At 48.8% G+C, this 25,053-nt stretch overlaps 1 protein-coding gene across 4 annotated transcripts in view; it reads left to right on the forward strand.

The window, feature by feature from the left end:
- LOC149334847 (uncharacterized) overlaps nt 1-24,493 on the forward strand; it is a 221,262-nt gene extending 196,769 nt beyond the window's left edge. For 3 of the 4 annotated variants that reach the window (XM_089551474.1, XM_089551476.1, XM_089551477.1), the window contains 9 exons: nt 1,934-2,134; nt 3,699-3,802; nt 6,215-6,337; nt 8,825-8,917; nt 11,267-11,383; nt 14,254-14,466; nt 16,966-17,020; nt 19,688-19,849; nt 20,420-24,493. In XM_089551474.1, the coding sequence (XP_089407600.1) occupies nt 1,934-2,134; nt 3,699-3,802; nt 6,215-6,337; nt 8,825-8,917; nt 11,267-11,383; nt 14,254-14,466; nt 16,966-17,020; nt 19,688-19,849; nt 20,420-24,252 (4,901 nt within the window). In that variant the 3' untranslated portion in view covers nt 24,253-24,493. The remainder of the gene's footprint in view (nt 1-1,933; nt 2,135-3,698; nt 3,803-6,214; nt 6,338-8,824; nt 8,918-11,266; nt 11,384-14,253; nt 14,467-16,965; nt 17,021-19,687; nt 19,850-20,419) is intronic. The other variant, XM_089551475.1, reaches the window with a different exon arrangement.
- The last annotated feature ends 560 nt before the right edge of the window (nt 24,494-25,053 follow it).

Raw genomic sequence — 25,053 nt, forward strand, 5'->3', positions numbered from 1 at the left:
TATTACGCATTAGATGCGTACGAAGCGCTCATGTGGCGATGATATTTGGTCTGGCCGCGTAGCCTTCTCCCTCACCTGGCCAAGAAGCGCATTACGGCAGAGCACCCCCCCGCCTGCGATAGCTTTTCGCTGTGATATACTTTTAAGGTTCCGACGCCGGAGGAACGGTCATCCAGTGCGGGGGTCTAGAGTAATTAACCACGTCCAGGATCGCGGCCTCGTGCTGAACAGCGCAACACCACAGAACTGTCGCAATGTGAGGGCACAAACATTACGTCTTGTTTGTTTCCCTGGTCAAGTTCCTGCATTATTTCTATAACCCGACATGTTTAAATACTGCTGATAGTTTTGATAAAATTAAGATATTTACACGAATGACTTTTCTTTGAAAGCAAAAGCATATCATGCTCCCAAAGCTCAATCTGACCTTTGAAATTATCTAGTGCACGTTCACGCTCGTTTGCTATGGTTGTGAAAAAGAAAAACGAAAACATAGAAAAGCGGGAAGAAAATTTATTCGGGAGAAACCTATGGGACATTCTCCGGGATCTCAGGGCACTTTTAATTAATTACCTCACGGGAAAGAGCTTGTTCACGAAAGCTATAAAAACGTCGGCGAACACGTGATTCCCTGCGCCCCGTTTGGGGCTCGCTCATCCCTCTAAAACGGCTCTCTTCTATACGTTTGCACAACCTCCCTCCATATCTCTTTTATCGCGCCTTCTATCTTTTATCGGACACGCTGCCCATAACGAGCCGCACAACGGTCAAATCAGTCATGGTATCATGGTATCATGAGCCGCCATCAAGCCCGACAGAACCCGAATTCGCGAAGCTATTTATAAAAACAATGCACCCTAGGATTTCTTTTTGAGCGCTGTACTTGCCTGGTGAGTTTAAACATTATGGTGATAGAGGTAGCTGGGTAGTGAAAGTGACGACCGTAACGGTGTGACCATTATGTCCACCATCATCAACGTCAAACACATCAGTCGAGTTAACCGTCATTACCGGAGGCCTGATAATCACCTCGTTTGACGAGATCAGGGTGGTGGTGATGGTGGATTTCACGGTCACCGAGTCATCGTCGTGATTTCCACCATCACAACCAACAACGTCCTCATGATCATCAAAGTCATCACGCGAGTTGATCATCATCATCATCAGTCCCATGCAGTCCAGTGCAGACGTGCAGCTTCTCGAAATCGCGAGGAGGTAAAGTGGTGCGGCGGCCGTTCATTCGCAACAGGAATACCGGCAAGTGCGAACTTGATGTTTGGCTTCGCTAGTAACTCGCTGAAAACGCTCATTCAGTCCCAAGACCGCAATTTTCCCAAGACAAATTGTTTAGAAAGGCTTTGCTGACTTTCATACGCTCCTAATACCAAGCGTTCCCTCGTATTAAGTTTATTCAAGTAGTGAAAAACTTACTAATCATGCACATTATCCCGCGTATTATAGAAGGCGGCACAGCGCAGCTATGCTTGAGCCGGTGGATCCGCATTTCTGGCCAATGTTAGACCCCCCCCCCCCCCCCCTCCCCAGAAAAAAACAACAACTTGATGTTACTCCTCCCAGTAATCCCGCTAAAGATGAAGTGCTTTGTCAGAAATTGTCGTAGACATTTGCGGTGGAACAGCGCAGAACGACGGGAAAAGACACGAGATAGGCTCTGAATTGACCTTGTAAGTCAGCGCCTATCTCTTGTCCTGTCCCGTCGTTCTGCGCTGTTCCACCACAAACGAATAACCAACATGCCCAAGCTGCTGCTGTCCTGGCGTAGACAGTCGCTCCTTTTCTACACTGAGGTAATTTCGAGAAACCCTGCGTTTGCGGCAGGAATGTCTTGCGCCAACACTGCCACAGGGCACACTGCATGTAGTTGCAGTGCAGAAATTGTTCTCCGTTGTTCAAAGCGTCGCACCTGGCGCAGAATGCGATCCGGCGCTGTGTCCTCCCGTTGTGTGGCCGACGGACTTGGAGATCGGGCAGGAGGTGGTGATGACCCCGGTCGGCTGCTGCGCCACCCTGGAAGCCGTGTGCCACCCGGAAAAGTGTCCTCCGGAGCCACGCTGCCCGCCGGGCACTCAGCTGGTCGCCACTCCGGGGGCATGCTGCGACAACTACAAGTGCAGTGAGTGCTCCGCCTATGGCAGCATTACTCTGCTGCTTTTCTAAGCAGCGGGGGGTGAAAGAGGGGATGGCACAGACTCTCTTAGTATGGGCGCCGCTACAGCGCGAACTTCAAGAATCTGCTGAAAGGCGTTTGGAATCATATTTGCTAGCGCTTAGTGAACACACGAGACAAGAACACAAATACAAAGCACAGACGCTAGTCTTGAACTGCCGTTTATTCGAAAAACAATCAAGACATATAAAAAACGCTGATACTCACACACGCGCAGTAGCAACGTCACGCTTCAGGAACATTTCTTCGATAGATTGACTGACGGGATGCTGACGCATTTAGAACCTTCATTATCAATGCACATAGCTTCGAAAATTTCACGTTCCGATTGCGTTTTCATTGTACCTAGAATGATTGTTTCTTGAAAGATTGGTGTGCAAGGTGCAGGGTCAGGGGCGCCACGGTGCCGTTCGATAAAACAGCGTTTGCAGTGCGCAGCGAGATTCTTCCCCGCCGATAAGGATTCCGTTGCCAAGCGGTGCTCTCGCAGTCGTTCATTTATGCATCGTAATGATTGCCCAATATAAGCCTTGCCACAAGTGACCGGGATTTTATAGACAACACCGATTCTGCGTGGAACGAACATCTTTTGGCGGTTCGTAATACACACTGGCTTCCTTACCTCGCCGTTTACGAGCGGCCACAAGCGCACAAGTTTCTTCGGGGCAGTCAATACAATATCGACGCCACACTTTTTCGCCACCTTTTTTAGACGGTGCGACTTATTGTGCGCATATACGGCATAGCCACACCGCACTGAGGGCGCACTCCATCCGCACTACACGATTAATGCGCTTTCAAGTTACACAGAGCTATAAAATGCCTAGGCTAATCCAACCAGGCTAAACACATGCTTTTGCATGTCTACTGGGGTTAACTACGCTAAAACACTACCGCCTTTTTTTTTTTTTAGCGCGGAAGTACATGTCACGATGGACAAGTTGTAAGCGCGAACCTCAGCGATCGTGAAACTGCCCGCTGCTCCAGCTTTCACTGTCTACCAGGATGCACTCTTGTGCATGTGAACCTTAGTCAAAGAATAGAAGAATAGACTCGAGAGTGGCTATCTGAATAACGCGCCACTTGTGAGGACGTCATACGGTAGAGAATATGGTGTCGCAACGCTATTTCATCACAAATACATTGTTATCGCCAATCGAACCTCCAATTTCTAGGTCTATAATTGCATTTGCATGATTGTGAAGGTCTAATTCAAGCGATGCGGTAACATTGAAAATGCGCTTTAGAACTCTTTTGGAGAATGAATGAGTCGTCTATCTTCCCCGGGTAATGGGCGCTGGCTTGGAAGAACTCACTAAGCAGGCAGCCGCTAACTTTATTTTGCAGCAGACAACCTGAGCGGGAGCGAATCAGAATAAAATAAGTTCTTGTTTTCTTTTTTGCCAGCCTAATGACGAGCTTCGCTGGTCTGGAGATGCGCAGCTCAACCCTGAGCAGTTCACAGCACACGCTTTCATTTTCCTCCTTTCCCTCTTTCTCCTTTGTGCAGAGGCCCCCGAGGGAGTCTGCCTATACACGCACCAGTACGAAGTGAGCGAGGAAGGCCGGGAAGTGCCTGTGGCCGTACAGCAACAGAATGTCTCCTTCTACCAGGTGGGATATGCCGTTGCCTTGGGGAGAGTCCTTCCGCCCGACTAATTACGCGTCCCGAGGGAACAGCAAGGAATCCCCAAAGGGAATGCCGAGAGAGATCGGGAACGCGGCTACACCAAAAAGAAAGGCTCGAGGCGGCACTAATGTGTTCATAGCCGCGGGGAATGAAAGCATGAAATGAAAACAAAGCAAGCAGAAATACCCTGCTCACAGTCATGGTTAATATTTAGAACAGCTTAGCGCCAAAGGACCTTCACATGCGCTACTGCGAACTGTTTTAGTCAGACTGTGCAGGCGTGAGAGAAAGTAGAGAGACGACATAGACGATGGCAGAACTGCTTGTCAGCGCTATCTGACGGCGCGCACATGTTGCCGAGATATGCGCAGTGCAGCCTTCTTCATGTACTCGTCTGTCCGCCCATGCATTTCCATTGGACTTGGCTTTTTCGACAGACAAGCCGCAGGGAGCGCTCTTCACTTTCATGGCGGCAGGCTGTCTGGGAGAGGGAGCTAACTCGAGCGAGTGTTTCTGTTAGTAAATCTCTATCACAAGTCGCTATCGCAACCCAACTTCGAGCGCAGGCTCTGCATGCGGTTCTGAGTGAATAATTCGTGAACGCCTAATGTGGCGAAAGATTTCGCTCACTGTAGCATGTTGGAAGCTGGAACTCTAGTTTGGGCGAGTTGGTTCATGTTGAAAGAAAAAAACTGGGAGTGGCGCAAGAAACGAGGACACGGAAGGCACAAAAGCGTCAGTCCTGTCTTTTGTGTGCCTTCCGTGTCCTCGTTTCTTGCGTCATCACCAGTTTTTTCTTGGAAGCTGAGCCGAACGATTTGCTGTCTTTCTTTGACTGACACAGGCGACAACATTCACAAGAGATAGAGTTCAGAACGAGAAGCTGCCTAGATAGCTATCACTATGCAGCATTGTCACGTGAGTACCGTCAACTGGAAGCAGTGAATTACTTTTGGGAGAATGCAGAACCTACGCGCCAAGTTGTGCTGCGATTGTGATTTGCGACAGAGACTGAGTGATCTAAGGAGTTCGCGCGCTAACTCGCTCGCCCTGGCAGCTGCCGCCGCAGCATCCAAGAGTGGTCCCTGGCGGCTTCTCTATTGAAAAAGACATGTCTGACGGAAATTCCTGTGTGAACTGGCCAGCACGCTAAGGACGGTGCACTACACCTATACTGGCAACGGGCGCGCGCAGTGAGAGAGAGCTGACAAGAGTTCACCGCTGTTTCTGCACTTTTGCTCAGGTCTGTACGTAGTATATACAGAAAGAGCACGTATGTGCAGTGAGAGACAGACAAGACGAAAGCTGGATTCGTACCGCGCGATCGCACGGCCAGCAGAATACTTTAAAAAAGGCACACTGTGCTGAATACAGACTTAACGAGGAGATGATTACAGAGTCGGCAGATACTTTATGTGGCAAACTTCCAGCTGGTGTTTATCCTTCTGCGCTCCTGCCTGTAATCTTGGTATATTAGTAGAGCGACCCATGTTGGTCTTCCCGAGCTAGCTGTCACGAACAATCAGCAATTTAACTGCCACCTGCCACGATGGTCAGTTTGCTCACAATCCTGTGGGTAGGTTGTGATGGCGCACGTGACCTATAGGTGGCCCAATTGGGTGGCTTTTTCAGGGATTCCTCACTCGCAACGCTAACGACGCTGACGACGCCAGATTTTTTGCACAACGGGAGCCTGAACGTTATCGCGTTAAGATGCGCCGTTTGTTAGTAGCTCCTGTTAACGCCCTTTCTCTGTCATGCTTCCTCCTGTAGGTTTTTGCACTAAGTTGTTCCAAACAAGCTCAACCAACTCGCCCAGAAACGTGCGTTACAGAGCTAGGTGCAGGCGCGAGCAATGCGAATTAGAACATGTGAATTGGTAATTGGAGGCATTCCCTTTCCCTATCTGCGCGTCGTGTGCTTCAAGGAGCAGGACCGGAACTCACGGCAAACTGCTCGTCTGACACGCACTTCCGGGTCTCAAGTTAGAAGCATGCTTCTTAAAACCGTCGTGGTTGCTTAAAACTAGAAGCGCGACCCCACAATAAGGGAGACTTGACGTTCCACTAATTTATGGAACACCCACAGAGGTGCTTTAAGCCTGTATTGGGCATGATTTTGCGTGTCTCCTTTCATATTCCTCGCCAGCTTTGAGTGTTCTTGCCAGACCTCGCCTGACGAGTCGTGCGGCTATCGGGTAACACCTGCGAGGTGTTTCCCTTTCGCGTTTTGCAGTTGCCTGTACTTCCGGGCGCAGCTTGTCAGACTGTGCTGTTTGTTCGTTTTATTGTCTATTTCCCCTCACTTTGACAAAACGGCGGCAAGTAGTTCGTAGCCTATATTTTGCAAGAGGGCTACTTCCGACGAGCTTTCGTGCTCTTTATCTTACCTGACAGGCTGACAGCGTCTGGAGGGACGGGTTGTGCCGAAACTGCTCCTGCGATGGCTCCGGCTCGCAGTTCATGGCGCGTTGTACACACGAGACATGCTACGAGACCGCCGAGCTTCCTGACGACAAGGTGAGTCGAGGACCGGGTCCACCTATGAGCACAGCTACTCCAGACAGTAGGCTAATAATAATCGGGATGCGAGCCTTGGTTCTTTCTTCTTGCCAAAGTATGGCACCTCTAGAAGTCTTGCTGGGAAGACAGGATCTTGGCAGTGATTGACTGTGTGTATTATTTATATAACAGAGCGACTGTGCGCAGAAAGCAGTTATCGATTGCACAAGAGCTCCCTGGACACCCCGAGAACCCACTCAATGGCTACTCAAGTATACCGTCTCCCTGTCTGGCTCACTGCAAGAGCAGAATGGGTGCGACGGTGGTTTGATGCTATAGAATGCGCGCCCCTTCCAGTACTGAGCGCAATAAAAAAAAAAAAAACCTCTTCCCGGAGATGAGTGTATCGGATCACGGTAGGTGAGCGATGATTACTGACGGTGGGTCGCGCATCGACCAAGCACTGCTTTTGATAATGAAAGCTGCAGTGCGTGTTTGACTAACGAAAAGCTTTCTTTATAACTTTTCTGATGGCCCTGACTATCGCAGCTTAGGATAGTTTTTACCTTAAACGCTAATTAACAGGATTAACTCAACCTTACCAGTAGTTTTAATCGGATGTGAGTATGTGCGAGCGAGTTTCGCCTCGTCATCACCGCAAGCAACGGGTACGTAAGAGGAATATCAGCGGAACGTTAGCCTGCGCTCCACTAAAAAAAAAAGGGAGGGAAATCAGCAGGAGTCGGTCCGGCTCACAGTAAGTGTCGAATTTATCACTGTCGTTTCCACTAATGCGCTGTCACTGGTGTCCCCATGCAGCAGCGCTAATCTCTTCAATGCTTATCCTTGCTTTATTGAATTTCTCATGCAGTGAAACTGTCAGTATCACACGAAGTGCAAAGAAAGATGCAAGATTCATCAAGTTTATAATTTGAATAGAAACAGCGCATTAGACGTGACCAAGCAGAGAGAACACACAGCGCCTGAGTCTGTGTGTTCTCTCTGCTTGGTCACGTCTAATGCGCTGTTTCTATTCAAATGATGTACCAACTAGCACGGCTTATTCCTCTCTAGGATCAAGTTTATAACTTTGCCTGAAAGGCATTTTTTTTTCTTTTATACACCCGGGTCTTTCATTAGGGGTAGAAAAAAATCATGAAAAGGCACCCTGTATGAACGGCTTTCCTGTCTCGGTCAAGAAAGGCAGCCTTCTGGGAAATAATAGCTAAGTGCTCCGTCGTAGCGTCTACTGCTTCGCTCTCATATTAGTGAAAAGGTGGAAGAGAAACTCTTCCGGCCCGTCTTCTTGTCTGCCTGGCTCATTTATATTTTCATTTAAATTCTTAAGGAAATGAAGCAGGTGAGCCTGATAATAATAGTAATTCGATTGTTTCTTATTGCACGTATTAAGTGCAAGAAACCAGAAACGGGCTTATCATAGCCTCCAGTGGCTTGAGAGCCTGAGCGACTTGGCCCTACAAAGCCGGCAGACAGACATGCAATAGTAACTTGTACAGTCGTCCACAGACCTGCCTATAGAGTGCTCGAACTCCGCACCGTCTGCGCTTCGCTGCGCGCAGAGCGACGTCTAGCGGCGGCTCCGTACGAGATAGCGCCTGTGTGATGCTCAGACGACACTCAAACAAGCGCAATCTCGAACCAGGCGCTGCCTCTAGACGTCACTCTGCGCGCTGCGGAGCGCAGACGGCACCGAGTTCGAGCACTCTAGGCAGGCCTGTAGACGACTGTACGTCAACACAAAGTTAGATAATGTTGTACGTCTGAGAAGTTAGGTAAATTAACACCACCAAAGAGGAATGAATTAAGAATAAAGAGGAAACACCAGGTAAATAACACATCAGTATTGTACAGGTGGTAATAAATACTTGTTTGCAGCTCAGTCAAAGGACTTTGCCACAGTGAACAAACCACATTTCGTAACAACTTTTCGGCGCTGCGAAAAATGCATTGAAAATTCTTTGAACATAAACAGGGTGCCTAATTTCTCCACATCTCTTTCAAGAGTGTGGCGCCACAAAACTAATAATAACAATATAATGATAATTCTAAAAACCGTGACTATGTCAGAATACATATGCAAAATAGAAAATGAGTCCCCGCATAAAAGACTTTCAGAGCGAAATGTGCCGCAAAAGTCGATCAACATGCTGTGCATGGCACAAGGATCTCTTGGTGTCCGCCACTTAGTACTGTCTTAGACCCGCAACTGGCACATTATTCCAGGTTCAATACATAACGGGTGGTTACATACTCTTAAGCCTAATAATCGGTATTTATGCGTTATGAGGATGGTAAATAACTATTGGCTTTGCAGGCCTAGTTCGTTGAACAAGTTATCGTTAGAATCCCTTCAGGGAGGCCATTATCGTCCGCTGCTTCACGCGAGAAGCAACAGTCGTATTTAGAATCGCTGGTCGTGTGTCAGAGTGCAGCAGTAATTTGTTTTTCGATAGGCCTATATTCTTCTCCGCATGTCTTCTGCAGGACTACTACCTCACCATGGTCGACGTGCCATTCCGCTGCTGCCCGAGCATGGTTCGCCTCTTCTGCAAGGACGAGTACGGCAACATACGCGAGGTAATCACAGAGCATTTCTGTCGCTCCTGTGGGTGCGGCAAAAGAAAAGATACGTTAATGATTTCCTAATCTAGGAGCACATGGTCTGAAATTTTATTCCTTAATTAAATATACTACGAGTCCTCACCCTTCACGAAGCTAGAGAGTGATGACGACTGCAAAGAATCTACCTACCCACTCAGTTGCGAAACATCTCTTCCAGGATAGAAGGATCTCTTCCACTAGATCACGGGACCATAGATGACTCATTGTGATTGGTCAGAACGTAGTCACGTGGTGAAATGTTGAGTCTCCTGTTCCACCGGTGACGGATTACGACAGTGTAATCCGATTAATTCGAACCGGCTTAATTCGAACTTCCGCTCTATTCTAAATACTTGTCTTCATTCAATATCATGTGTGTAAAGGAAAACAACACATTTTGGGCCCCTTTTTACATCTAATTGTAGAGAATGGGTTTTGCTTGTAGTACGACTAATTAAGACTCCATAAGCTGCAGTAACCTTCCCTTGTTTTATGAGACACAACATAAGGCAAAAAATGAACAGGTTGATGACAGAAAGCGGGAATATGCCATGGTCAGTCAATTAAAAAAAAAATGAATCTTAGATGCAGTTGTCGTTGGAGAAAAATAAGAGGAAAAGGAAATCACATAAATACCGGCTTCGACAGGTTTATGTATGGTTGCTTGTGCCGTTTGTATATCGTTTACAGACCTAATACAAATTCAAATCAGCACGTCACATTTACGGAAGATGGTTGATGGTGTTTTAACGTCCCAAAGCAACTCAGGCTTTATGAGGGACTGAGAATTGAAGGGCTCCGGAAATTTCGACCACCTGGGGTTCTTTAACGTGCACTGACATCGCACAGTAAACTGGGCTCTAGAATTTCGCCTCCATCGAAATTCGACTGCCGCGGCCAGGATCGAACCCGCGTCTTTGAGGTCAACAGCCAAGCGCCATAACCAATGAGCCACCGCGGCGGCTCATTCACGGAAGAAAGCCTCGCCGGACACAGTTCAATTCTTGTAATATCAAGCCATACAACGCGTTTTCCGACATCCTTATCTCAAAAACTCTCAATATTCATTGCGTCTGTAAATTTGACGGCTAAAAGGCTGTAAGAAGGTGCAATCGCCAGCAGGTGTTTTCTCTCTTTTTTTTTTGCGTTTTTTCTGCACTGGCATCAAAACAATTGCTGGTGGTTTAGAATTACTATGCACGAAATTTTGCGTGAAGTTAGGTTTTTGCAAGTAGACACGGCTGACCCAGGGAGCTAGCTGTGCGCCTTTCCTTTCTTTAAGTTGAACGTAGCCTACAGCGTTGTAGACGCCAACGCCAATGAACCCAATAAACGCGGGCGGCCTATTGCTCCAGTCCCGCGTTTCTGCCACAACGTTGCCGACGCAAACACAACCAGTGCACATCGCTCTGTCCCTGCCGCCACGTAAAATTGGTAAATTGGTTTTTGAGGAAAGAAAATGGCGCAGTATCTGTCTCACACATCTCGGCGGACACCTGAACCGCGCCGTAAGTAATGGGAGGAAGGTGGGAGTGAAAGAAGAAAGAGAGAAAGAGGTGCCGTAGTGGAGGTCTCTGGAATAATTTCGGAGACCTCCACAAAGCCGTGTAAAGCTAGTTAGGGTAATATCGATCTCTTCGTTATGCGACTTTGGTGATACTGATCGAGGAGCTTCACTTAGAGTTTGAAACTATAAAAATGCAGCAATTAAATGTATTGATATTCACGCGAATTTTTCTGTCGTGTGTATAAGAACATTCACAAGTGGAGGGATGACCATAGAGAAGGCGTATAACATATTGTGAGTATGTTCTGGCTTCTTAAAATTCCGATTGATTTTTACCGTACTTTTGTTAATTTTGTCTACATGCCACGAAACACTGTGGAGTTATTTAGGAAGGAGCGTGTCTTCTTTATTGTTTTTATTACGTGAAAATTGCCGTACAATGGTGGGCAAGAGTTCACAGTGTAACGAATGCACTCATAGTACAATGAACTGCAGGAACCAGAACTAAGCAGAAAATCGACAGAAAAAGATATCTCAGATTATTGCTAGAAATTAGAGTAAACTACAGAAAGCACTTTCCGTATCGAAAAAAATGAAGTAGAATGTAGGTTACAAAACAGAAGATGACATAGCATTCTTACAGCCCTCTTTGTGCTCCTAGCTGCGTTATTAAATGTTATTATCCGTTTCAAGTGTTGCTAGTGTGTTTGTGACGCCACCTAATTAACTTGGTTTTCGCGCCAAGAGCGGCTTTAGTGTTTATAGTTGAAAGGGAATTTCCCCCAGCGGAGCGCCCAAGCAGCACGCTTTCATTGCAGCCGGGTGACGAGTGGCAGTCCCGCGAGAACCCGTGCCAGTCACACGTGTGCGAGAGGACGAGCGTGGGCGAAGTGCACAAGGTCCTGCGCTCCATCATCTGCCCCAAGTGTCCAGAGGTGAGCGGGGACCGCAAACGGCAGAGAGAGAAACGCATCGAGATTGGGGGTGGTATTCTCCCGGTGTCACCTTTTGCGACATGTCGCATTAGGGCGGGGCCTAAAAAAGTGCGTACGGTTGCTCGAATAAGCGGAAAACACCGCCGACACTTTCGTCGGCGATGCTTTCATTCAGTCCGAGAAGCGACAATTTACCACTGCTGATTCACTAGCAGCAGTAGTTTCTTATCTTTGATTAGTAGTTGTTAATTATAGCAGAGATGATTATTTTTTATTTTAAGCAGCATAATGTACATATTACAGTCAATGAGCACTTATAATGCCATCTCGTCGCTGCGGGCAACGTCTGCTTCGTTGTCTGTTTACGACGATGCAAAGTAAGTTCGCATGGCGAGCGGCAGCCCGGCTCAGCATACGGTAATTTGGCCGCGCCGCAAGAATCCCTGCTTCACTGCTGCTCGCTCGGATGGAGTGCTAGGAAAGGAGACCCAGTATTGTCGTGTGCCTACTCGCACGATAGCCGCGGCGACATCGAAAAGCTTCGTCGGTCAGAGCAAACGGTTCGCGGTGTCCGCGGACACGGCACTCTCCTTCGCGGCTCAAAGATCAGGCAAGGAGAGTGGGATCCGTGGCGTCTAGTATCAATTTCCTCGTTCGTCGCCCGCACGAATCGCTTCAGCGCATTCCGTTGTTCGACTAAGCGTAGTAAATTGGGGCGACGTCACGATGACGTAGCAGGAAGGCGGATCCGTGTCGTCACGCCGCCGTCACCGCGGCTCGAGCCAATGAGCGAAGAGCGAAGGCGACATGTCGCAAAAGGCGACACCGGGAGAGTACCACCCCGGGTGTCTAGGGTGCGTTGGGTTCGCCAGTAACATTGGCCGAATAGGATGCATTCAGCTGCGCCACTGCTGCGGACATGCAGAAAAATACTGATTTGGCAACTGTTCGCGCGAAATTATTATAAATAAAAAAATATTTCATTGTTAATCGGGTGAGTAGACACTAAATGGTTTATAATAGAGGTATCCCACAATTGAACTCTGGAGCTGTGAGGGGATCTGTAAATTTAACAATCTTAACCTATGAGAAGTGATTCCTTATAAAAATGGTTTGTAGACAGTCTATAGACTTCTTATTGACTCTGCTGACTTCATATAGATGTTGCTTTTTGTTTATTCATAGTCTATAGACTGTCTATAGACAAAAATCTACTAAATGTGCATGACCATCAATCTGTAGATTGTCTATAGGTTGTCTATGTCATTTGTATTGCTTATAGGCTGTTCTCTTGGATTTGTCTATAGACAGTCTATAGACTTTATTGACAGAAGTGTATAGACACTCTATAGACTGTCTAAAACTTTTTTGTAACGGATGCCTTAAAACACTAGTTTAGCTAAAAATAAGTAAGCAAGCTATTACAAAAATAAAAACCAGCAGTACAGTGCGTACAAAATGGTATAGTTTTTGCTATCCTACATAGGGTATAAATGCTCGAAGTTCTTACTTGCATTAACGAAACGGTGTGTCTGACAGAACCCTGTGCGCGAACTTATTCCACGGCTACTTAAGACTGTCTCAACACAGCCGCCCCAATTTTAGCTGGTGCATTCCTCTCCACGACCGAGTCCTGAGCATTTTAAATGAAAGAGTTGGGTTCCAGGCACACGCGAACATGAATTCGGTAATTTCGAGTGCAAGAGTGGACGCGACTGCAGTATGTCACAGCCCTTGACTTCTCATCGTTTCTTGTCTTCAGTGGGCGGAACAGTGTCGTGGTGCATGCAAAATCGTAGTCACAGATGCACGTCTTCCTCTTAATCTTGATAAGCTCTATGTAGTAGAAAAACTGCACGCAAATGTCACCAAGGATCTGAGCGAGAATGGGGCAGCAGTTGACAGAGACAGGGCATATCACAGCCTTTCTAACTGGTGCACTCATCTTGTACAAGCGACTCTCTCCACCACTACTCCCAGGGCGTAGAATTTGCTGGATTTCTTAACGGTAGCTACACTATAGGACATACGGTAACACATAATTGCGCTTTTGAAATGACTCGGGACAAAACAGGGACGACACAAACACTGGCGCGCCCAAGTGTTTGTGCCGTTCCTGCTTTATCCCAAGCCCTTTCAAAAGCTCAATTAGGTGCGACCATGTGAACTACCAACTAGCTCAACTTGAAACCCTCTATGGGACATAATAGGAAGACACGAAGGCGATAAATGCTGTACTTCAGCTCAAGTTTTGTCGACTATCGAAGTTTTGTCGACGAGACTGGAATGACCTGCCCACCGAAGTTACCATTATCATCAACTCACTAGAATTCAAGCGGAGCATCGCCAACCTTTCACCTTAACATTTTTTACCATTGTTTGCCAGATACCGTCCACTTCCTCATGTAATGTCTCAACCGAGACCTTTGAGGAAATAAATAAATAAATTAATTGTAGTGTAGCAGCCGCGCTCTCTCACGGTGAACTGTGGTAGTGAACGAAGACGACGATCCTTAGGTGTGAAGCTCGCTCGCAGCCCGAACGTTTCGCTGAACCTTTGCTGAACGTTGCAGAGCGACCTATATTCTGCTGAGTCACAACCCCCTCCTACAAAACAAATAAATAAAACAAAGCGCTAACCTTGGCAAGAGGACGCGCAGTACACGGTAAATTTTAGCAATAATACCTCGGACAAGACCGCGCACAGTGGAAATTTGCAATAGACGTGATGAATGCCTGTCTATTGGCACTGGAAAAAGTTTTTACCAGTAAAAGTTCTCCCCTATCTTATGCGGCAAGCAACGTGCCCAAGTTTACGCTCTCACCGCCTGCCCTCAGTGAGGCGCTTGTCGGCGTTGCTCCTCCGCCAGAATTCGCAGGAGCTGCCTCCGGCTCCGGGCGAGTGCTGCTCCCGGTGCCAGGTGGTGGCCTGCGACGAGGCCGGAGTGCTGCACCCCGTGGGCAGCCGCTGGAACTCGACCAGCCACCCGTGCTACGTGGCCTCGTGCGAGCAGCACGGCGACAGCGTGCGCACCGTCTACAACAGCCCCTCGTGCCCGCCGGTGCCCAAGCGCTGCCCCAAGGTGATTTCTTCTGCTGGCCGTGCTCCTCTTCCCCGGTCTTGTTCCTGCTGGCCGATTTGCTAAGAGCTCGCGCTCTTCATGAAAAGTACAAACAGCACTCGGGAGCGGTGTACGTGGATGCTGCGGAGTACCAACACAACAAGGCCTACGCGTTGGTGGCGGTGGATGGGCTCGACGGACCGCTCGCTGCCGCGACTATCAAAACAAGCTCCTCTGAGATCGCGGAGGAGGCGGCAGTAGCTTTAGCTATAACTAATACCACCGCTGATATTATTTTCAGCGACTCAAAATTCGCCGTTCGCAATTGCGAGAGGGGCCGAATAGCACCCACCACCCTCAGCATTCTTGCAAAAGCAGCCCAACCTCCCAGAGAGGTCGAACTAATTTGGGTGCCGTCCCACTCGGACGATCCGGGGAACGAGGCAGCTCACAATGAAGCCCGAGGTTTCGTCAACCGAGCAGGGAGCTCGCCTCTTCATCCGGGGTTTACGAGAGACGGCATGACCTCTTTTCATGACATTACCCACCATTACGCCTTGGGCAGGCGAGTTTATTCCCTTCTGGCTAAAACGCTGTCCAAAGCACAAGAACCCACGTGGAGACGGCTTCAGACGCGCTCCCTGACGAATGCCGCGCAACTGTCGCTCATGTACCCTTCTCAATACGAACGCCAATGTTTCCGCTGTGGCGAACGCGCCCCTTACGACCACATCTTATGGGATTGTAGGGAAGAGCCGCCTCCGGCGGAGCTAGTACAAATCCCTTCTCTCGAACGGTGGGAGGCTGTGCTGGCCAGCTCAGACCCGAAGACGCAAGTCCGGGCCGTCGAGTGGGCCAACAAGGTCTCCAATAGTCACGGACTAGCGGCCACCTAACACGGCGATCACCAAGCTCTTCTTGACGAAATAAATGTTTTCCAATCCAATCTCATTCACGCCTGCAGAGAGAACCAAGTGGGCTCGTCCGCGAGACGCCCAGCGTGGAACAGCCAGCTGGTTGACAATTACATAATATGTCGAAAGAAGGATTGCTATTGGGAATGGAAAGGGATGGAAAGGCGCGGCTGGTTTAGGATCGTGGTTGCTGGACACGACTTGAGAGGAGATTTTTCCACGTTAGGCTTGGTGATATACTATGAGGGTGGCGCACAATACCGGACAAAGTACGACACGAGTGCAGTCTTTTTTAACTGTATTCCCAAAGCCGTTGAACTCAAGGAGATGCAAATAACAGCCGTTTAGCAGTGTCTTAATATTCATGCAATATGGAATTGATTGGACGGAATATTTGGTTCGCGATGCAGATCAATGATCATACAATGTATTACGCGACTGCGTATACAGCCCGTTCGGTCGAAAAGCCGTCGGCGTCACTTGTGCGCATGCGCAAGGAGCTGAGTGACGTCACAGCTGCGCAGCTGGTGCGCCGCGCGCCGTGCCTCTTGCCTCCGACCGGGAGATGATGGTGATGCGGCGGTATATACCGTACCTCTCACTACGTATATACTGGCATAGCTGAGCTAAGCCACTGCCAATTTTTTTTTAGTACTCTACTATACCCACCTTCAATTCAGAATAGTTTCCATCTTAGAGTTGAGGGGCTGCGAAGCAGATGTCAATTCTTCATTTTACAACAGCAAGAGATATATTGCAGACCTCTGTACATTATGTGCGTTCATGAGCCTCTTGGTTTTGGCAAAAAGCATCTGACGCCAAACCTCTCGATTTCTGCGCTTTGAAATGATGTGTGATGTTATCCGGTGATAATAAATAAGAATAATCAATTAAACTGGTTCTTTGATGTGAGGAAATGGCGCTGTATCTGTCTCGCATATCTCGGTGGACACCTGAACCGCGCCGTAAGGGCAGGGAGGAGGGGGGAATGAAAGGAGAAAGACAAAAATAGGTGCAGTAGTGGAGGTCTCCGGAATAATTTCGACCACCTGGGGATCTTTAACGTGCACGCATCGCACAGCACACGGGAGCCTTTTGCGTTCCGTCTCCATCGAAATGCGGCCGGCGCGGTCGGGTTCGAACCCGGGTACTCCGGCTCGGTAGACGAGTGCCTTAACCACTGTGCCACCGCGGCGGGTAAATTGTCCGGTGCGCTGTTACGCAAAACCTTGCAGAGTTTCGTTTTCTAGTGCGTATGTTTGAAGATATCTGTTTGAAAGGTCACGCTTGCATTGCAAGCGGCAGGGGCCGCCAAAGTTAACGTGGCATATGAAGTGAATAGGAATAAAATTACAAATGGTGTATTAGGTAACGTCTCTCGCGGGCGCCCATGAATTGGTGAGGGCTGTTTTCTATACTCGAATTCAACAAACTCGGCATCATGCGCCCAACATCTGGCAGTCACTCGTGCACCTTGTACTACCTCAAATAGTGCTGTTTAAAATTCGTATTCTCATTCCTTGAACACCTCACACTGCCTGATGTAGAATTTGCCTTTCCACAAAATGCCGAGGGCCATAACCGAAACTTCACATTTTTTCTGCAGGATCAAGTCATTTGGGACGAAGGACATTGCTGTCAAAAGTGCAACATCACTACACGTAAGGCGATTTTCTTTGCGCTTTGCATATTAGCTTTTGGTCTTCGTATATTGGGCAGCACCAGATTTTCACAATTAGAAGACAAAAAGGCAGAAATCCCACGGCAATGAAGCCGCGCCCAGTTTCCGCGATGACACGAGTAATGCGTAGCTGTCAAGAGAGAGAGAGAGAAAAGAAAATCAATCTGGGATCACATGTTCAGCATTCTCGGGCAAAAGTTTTGAATATCGAAAATTGTAGGATACTCGTATGAAAATATTGAAGGTAATGGTCCATTTTCCTGTTGTGTAACAAAATCTTTTTTTAATACGTTTCCATCGAACGTATTGAGCAGTAAAAGTTGCATAGAAAACCAATGGAGAATGCTTTTGACGATATCAAAAGCGCCAATAGCGAAAAAAATTCAAGACTTGCGTCGGGTAGTCGGTGGGTATATATTGATTGCTACACTCAAATCTTACATTATATGAAAAAATCGCGTTCATGAACTGCTTACCGCGCGAAAACGCTTTTGTCTAGAATTGTTGGTGTGGCATCCCGGGCATTGCTGAATGCGGTATATTTTTATTTATTTTGTAAACCCGCCACTTTAAAGACAAGGAGAAAAAAAAACTATGGCTTGATTGGAGAGCAAAAAAATTGCATCGTTTTCTGAGCAATGCAGGTTCTTGCTGTGTTCTGACAAACACGCGGCTGTTGCAAAACGAACGCGTGAACACTTTGGGGTGGTGCGGCGCCAGTTTGCGAATAGGGGCTTTGAAAGTCTTCCATAACATCATTCTCTATCGGCCAGGTAAAATCTCCCCAAGTAGTACAAACGGGGCTATAAGGTGAGGCCCTTGTGGGTTCTGCAACTGGTGCCCAGAGAGACCCCCCGTGGGCTGCTCGCAAGTCACCTCTGTGGGTCCTATTTCGGGCCCATGAGAAGAGCGTAAATGCTATTAAATTGTCATCAACCTATTAAACTGTCATCACTGAGAAACCTCAGGGACCCTCGCATTCACAGTCAGCGGGCGAACACAGCCTGTCCTACAAAGCGCGATGCTGGGTATCTATCCACTGCCTGTGCTCCTCACTTGAGAATGACGTGCGCCAAAGAGTGGTCACCTGCCATGCTATCGTAGGAACAGACTCCTTGACGATATGTCATCCCGGAACGCCGCAAAAAGACAACATCCGCGTCCGGCAGTGGCGCCGTCGAGAAGGGACAAAGCGGCTCAATGCGGACGGCTTACGGTGGGGACGAAGGATGCCTCCTCCCGGTTTCGTGAAAAAAAATTCAGGGGGCACTTTGGCTCTCTAAAGTGCTGCAAGGCGAAAGCGTTTCCTGGCCACTGTTTGTTTTTATTTACTTTTTTTATTTTTCATATTTTGTTTTGTTTTGTTTTTTGCTCCTTTTCTTAGTTTTCTTGTTTTTTATTTTTATTTTCACATCTTATCTTTATTTTGTGTTTATTTTTTTTATTTTCCTATTTTTATTTTTTATTTTCCTTTTCTTGACTTTATTCCTTTTATTTTATTCATGAAACCTATGCATTCACTAGATGCGCCTTTATTCATGCTGGAACCTTGAGCCTTCGTGGCAGAGTGGTAGCGTCTCCGCTTCAAAGGCCCTGGTTCGGTTCCCACCCTCGGCGCAGTTTCTATGTAAGCAGTGACGCCGAAAGGCGGGCAAATCTGCCGACGCGTCTGTCGACACGGCTGTCGACGCCTCTGTCGACACTCCTGCCGACGCGTCTGTCGACATGGCTGCCGACGCGTCAGCTAAGGCCAGTATGAGGCATTAAAGGCTTTCGCCTTAATACTGCGCTCCTCGCTGGCGTCTCCATACACCATCCAGCGTGCTGACCAGCCCTGCTAGCGATTCGTCTCTTTCATCTGCTGTAAAACAGTTCACCCACGGAGTCTTAAAGAAACGAACGCACACACACAGCGCACAAACATCTGGAGCTCCGTCCGTCCGTACTTGGGGCTCGGGGAAAACCAGCAGCGCACAAAACACCTCCCATCCATGTGCGTTGCATAGCATATTGGAAATAAGCGCGCGCATATACACAGCGGTCGCCATATCCGTAAGCTGTAAACGTCTACTGACGCGCTCGACATTAACCTTATGACGGCAGCTTCGAATAACAATCGAAAACGACACCTTTTTTGAAGATTTTTACGCTTAAACGACATCAGGCGCTGTACATAACAGGAAAAGACAATACAGATTCATTACCGAGTTGCAGAACTAACTATGGCTTTTCTACACTGAAATATATGCTGCCTAATTATATGAACAAGCCATTCTGTTAAATATTACACCCTATGTCTACATATTCTATTCGAAACGCGTTTGTAGGGTAGCTTTTAGAATATGTGCAAATATTTATAGAATTTTAAGTGATGTGAGCAACCATAGGTGCTTTTGTGCCTGTTTATTATCCATATGTTAGCATTATATAGTCGCTAAAATAGTGTCGCTTCGTAAGGTTGGCGAGGCTTGTCAAGAAGTCGAGGCTTCTTTTTCTTGCCGCCCTCAGTTTTTTCTAACAAAAAGTGCTATATAATTGATCGAAATTGATGTCGCAGTACAGCGACCTACAAATAGGAGTGACGCTTCTGTACTTTGAGAGGAAAGGTACGGAGCGGAGCGCTGATCTCATCTGCTTCTTTCCTCAGTGTCCGAAGAGGTCTGCTCACCTGCACCCCTGGAACCTCAAGAAACTCTGAGGCTCTTCTCGTACCGACATCCCAAGTGGGGCCTCTGCGTAAACACGGAGCCCGTGCAAGGAGCGATGGAATGCGCCGGAAACTGCGAATCCCACGCCTACTTCGCGACTGGTAATTGTTCCTAAGCTACACCATAGATCTCATACTGCTCAGCTAGCAAAAGTTACATAAGACCGTGCGCCTATGTGGCACACTAAGCAGTTGACTGTTTCATTGTAACATATACTGCTTTGCCAACTATTTGAAAACCGAATAGTACCATAGGCATGGCACCGGCACAATTTAAACAGGGTGTGAGATATCCCTTGCCAAGTTTCGCTTAAGCCAGTCCCCGAAGAACATCAAAGAAGCATATCTTCAAATATGCTTCAAAAAGCATAACATGAAGTGATGTCTCGAGGAAAAAGTCAAACTAAACTTATTATTCAAATGCCGGTTGTTGCTAAACCACTTTTGTGCGCGCAAGATCGGACCACTGACAGATGAGGACAATTCAGTGGTCCGTAAACTTGCCCTTTGTCTCCGTAAGACATTTTAGAAAAAAAAACGTGCGTAATGTATTGTAGTGCGACTGTGTTTTATTTTTAGAATTTACTTATTCAGCAAATTGGAAATTTTGATATAAAACAAGAAATGCCTCAAGCCCGACAATTGCAACCCAACGGTTTTTTGTTCTCACAGGTGAATCTGAAGCACTTCGTTCCAACTGCAAATGTTGCACTCCTGCCAACTGGAAGAACGTGAGAATCGGACTCAGATGTCAGAATGGAAGAACTATAGCAAAGACATTTAAGCAGCCTAAAGCATGTTCTTGTACGCCGTGCGTGCCGCACGAAAGAGAACGCGAGGACGTTCTTCCAGGAAATAATGGCCACGTAGGTGTGAAAGTGCCTTTTACAAGTGGTACTGAATACAAAACAATGCAAGGAGATCAACCGATTGGAGAAAATCAGGAGAAACCGAATCTTGAAACAGAAACAAAGCCTCACATACCAGGCAAAGAAATTCCTATTGCGCAAGAGCCCTTCAGACCAGAAGATGAGTCGTACAAACCCCCCCAATTTGAGCCATTTAGTCAGGTTGCCCAGAAGCCATATCGGCCTGAAGATGAATCGGAACAAACTCCACCAAGACCTGCAAAACCGATTGCTCAAGAGCCGTTTCACCCAGATGATGTAACGGAGCATAAACCATGGCTAGAACCAATCAGTCAGGTTGTGCAAGAACCGTACAGACCAGAGGACGTTCCAGAAAGCAACCCGCTGAAGCCAGGAGGTCCAATAGCCCAAGAGCCTTTCAGGCCCGAAGACGTGACGGAACCACCAAAGCAGCCAGAGCCCCTCAGTCAAGTGGTGCAAGAACCGTACAGACCCGAGGACGTTCCAGAGACCAACCCGCTGAAGCCAGGAGGTCCAATAGCCCAAGAGCCTTTCAGGCCCGAAGACGTGTCGGAACCACCAAAGGAACAAGAGCCGGTCAGTCAAGTTGTGCAAGAACCGTACAGACCCGAGGACGTTCCAGAAAGCAATCCGCCTAAGCCAGGAGGTCCAATAGCCCAAGAGCCTTTCAGGCCCGAAGACGTGACGGAATCACCAAAGCAGCCAGAGCCCCTGAGTCAAGTGGTGCAAGAACCGTACAGACCCGAGGACGTTCCAGAAACCAACCCGCCGAAGCCAGGAGGTCCAATAGCCCAAGAGCCTTTCAGGCCCGAAGACGTGACGGAACCACCAAAGCAGCCAGAGCCCCTCAGTCAAGTGGTGCAAGAACCGTACAGACCAGAGGACGTTCCAGAGACCAACCCGCTGAAGCCAGGAGGTCCAATAGCCCAAGAGCCTTTCAGGCCCGAAGACGTGTCGGAACCACCAAAGGAACAAGAGCCGATCAGTCAAGTTGTGCAAGAACCGTACAGACCCGAGGACGTTCCAGAAAGCAACCCGCCTAAGCCAGGAGGTCCAATAGCCCAAGAACCTTTCAGGCCCGAAGACGTGACGGAATCACCAAAGCAGTCAGAGCCCCTGAGTCAAGTGGTGCAAGAACCGTACAGACCCGAGGACGTTCCAGAAACCAACCCGCCGAAGCCAGGAGGTCCAATAGCCCAAGAGCCTTTCAGGCCCGAAGACGTGACGGAACCACCAAAGCAGCCAGAGGCCCTCAGTCAAGTGGTGCAAGAACCGTACAGACCCGAGGACGTTCCAGAGACCAACCCGCCTAAGCCAGGAGGTCCAATAGCCCAAGAGCCTTTCAGGCCCGAAGACGTGACGGAACCACCAAAGCAGCCAGAGCCCCTGAGTCAAGTGGTGCAAGAACCGTACAGACCCGAGGACGTTCCAGAGCCCAACCCGCCGAAGCCAGGAGGTCCAATAGCCCAAAAGCCTTTCAGGCCCGAAGACGTGACGGAACCACCAAGGCAGCCAGAGCCCCTCAGTCAAGTTGTGCAAGAGCCGTACAGACCCGAGGACGTTCCAGAGACCAACCCACCGAAGCCAGGAGGTCCAATAGCACAAGAGCCTTTCAGGCCCGAAGACGTAACGGAACCGCCAAAGCAGCCAGAGCCCCTCAGTCAACTGGTGCAAGAACCGTACAGACCCGAGGACGTTCCAGAGACCAATCCGCCGAAGCCAGGAGGTCCGATAGCCCAAGAGCCTTTCAGGCCCGAAGACGTCACGGAAATACCAAAGCAGCCAGAGGCTCTCAGTCAAGTGGTGCAAGAACCGTACAGACCCGAGGACGTTCCAGAGACCAACCCGCCGAAGCCAGGAGGTCCAATAGCCCAAGAGCCTTTCAGGCCCGAAGACGTGACGGAACCACCAAAGCAGCCAGAGCCCCTCAGTCAAGTGGTGCAAGAACCGTACAGACCCGAGGACGTTCCAGAGACCAACCCGCTGAAGCCAGGAGGTCCAATAGCCCAAGAGCCTTTCAGGCCCGAAGACGTGTCGGAACCACCAAAGGAACAAGAGCCGGTCAGTCAAGTTGTGCAAGAACCGTACAGACCCGAGGACGTTCCAGAAAGCAATCCGCCTAAGCCAGGAGGTCCAATAGCCCAAGAGCCTTTCAGGCCCGAAGACGTGACGGAATCACCAAAGCAGCCAGAGCCCCTGAGTCAAGTGGTGCAAGAACCGTACAGACCCGAGGACGTTCCAGAAACCAACCCGCCGAAGCCAGGAGGTCCAATAGCCCAAGAGCCTTTCAGGCCCGAAGACGTGACGGAACCACCAAAGCAGCCAGAGCCCTTCAGTCAAGTGGTGCAAGAACCGTACAGACCCGAGGACGTTCCAGAAAGCAACCCGCCGAAGCCAAGAGGTCCAATTGCCCAAGAACCGTTTATGCCAGAGGATTTCGTGGATTATCCAGAAAGACCTGAGCCTATCAGGCAGTTGGTTCAGGAGCCTTATAAGCCTGCAAATGCTTCCAATGTTAACCCGCCAAAGTCAGTTGCACCTGTCGCTCAAGAACCTTATAGGCCTGAAGACGCCACGGAACATGCATCAAAACCCGAGCCATTCAGTCAAATAGCGCAGGAGCCATATAGACCAGAAGATGCCGTGGAGCCAGAGGGTGCCGTTCCTTTCGGGCCAATTGCCCAGGTGCCATACAGACCCGAAGACGCCTCGGAAACCCTCCCTGATAGTCATGGTCCCATTGGCCAAGAGTCTTACCAATCCGACATTCATGGCGGTGCAGGCACTGGCATTCATGGTGATCTTGGAATAAATGGAGGACACGAGACTGGCCTTGGCGCTGGTATTCTGGGTGGCTTCGGCCTTGACGGCGGGCATGCTGTTGGCATTGATGCAGGTCTTCACAGCGGTCTTGGCGTTGGTGGAGGCCATAATGTGGACGCTGGTTTTGGCACCGCTGGTGGCGGAGCTGCTGGCCTTGATGCAGCTCTTCACGGTGGTGTTGATGGCGGTGGCGCCCATGATGCCGGAATTGGTGTTGGTCTGCACGGTGGCTTCAATGCTGGCGGCGGCCTTGGTGTTGGCCTTGAAGGCCTTCACGGTGGTCTTGGTGTCGGCGGTGGTCACGACGTTGGCGCTGATGTTCACGCTGGCTTTGGCGTTGGCGGCGGCCACGATTTTGGCCTTGGTGCAGGCCTTCACGGCGGTTTTGGTGTCGGCGGCGGCGATGTTGGTGCTGACGCTGGTCTTCACGCTGGCTTCGGAGTTGGCGGCAGCCAGGGTGTTGGCCTTGGCGCTAGCGCTGGCTTCGGTGGTGTTGGAGGCCATGCTATTGACGTTGGTGCCGGACTCCAGGGCGGTGTAAATGGCGGCCTTGGTGGTGGACTTCAAGGAGGTCTTAGCGGAGGTCTGATCCCCGGCATAGCAAGTGACGTGATCGGACACGCTCAGAACGTCGTTAATCAGGGAGTTAACGCTGCCCTGGGACAGCATCACCAAGTACCGGAACATGGCGGGCTTCCAGAGCGTCCTCACCAAGGACAACAGCCGTACAGACCCGAAGACGATGAGGAACCTCGTGGTTTTGGCTTCGATCTCTTCGGCCACCACGCGTAACCGCCGTTCTATGTGATACGAGGCCAAAAAAGCCTTATTGATCACCTTCGGAAGACGCAAAGGAAGCACGAGGCGCACCTTAGATTAGAAGGAAAACATTTTTTTAGGTCTTACTCGCCTCTGAAACCACCTTTGCATACCATCGCAGCTTCTGAGAATAATCAAAATTAATTTTTCTGCATTTTTTGTTTCTCCGTCAGGTGGCAGTGCCACTCGAGAAATAAAGTTCTTGCAATGTTGTCATGCCTGTATCACTTATTAAATTGTCTTACCTAGCTTGTGCTTTCAAGTTAGGCTCAAATAGGGACCCGCTAGTCGGAATGACACTGTTCTAGAAGCCAATACGCTGAGGACCAGAATGTTTCTGTACAGCCTATTTTTATACATTTTGGCGCTAAGGCGAAACCTGCAAAAATTGCAATCATTATTAGGCCGCAGCAAAAAAGATAGTGAAGATTAATCGCACAGCCTTCCCTAAAGCTAAATCGTTGGTCAGGGTTTCTAGTTAGGCCTAAGTTGTCACCCTAACTTGGCGTTGTAAGTTTCACCTTTCTGCGTCAGCAACAGCAATTATAATTTGAGGCCCCTCCATTCTTGCCGGGAACGTCACGACAGCCAATGAAGTCCTGGACAAAGGACACCGCCCGAAGAACTACCATTGGTTATGACAAGGCAGAAATTCGGGCAAGTTGGTGGTTCAAGGTTACCTCAAGAGAGGACCACATAGGTCAATGGCGCTTGTCCTTTCTTTTTCTATCTCGCTGCCCCAGTCCTATGTGCGTGTCTTTTCAAGTAACCATT

This window comes from Amblyomma mixtum, chromosome 7, assembly GCF_055824585.1.
Source record: "Amblyomma mixtum isolate Tamu chromosome 7, ASM5582458v1, whole genome shotgun sequence".
NCBI classification, from domain to species: domain Eukaryota; kingdom Metazoa; phylum Arthropoda; class Arachnida; order Ixodida; family Ixodidae; genus Amblyomma; species Amblyomma mixtum.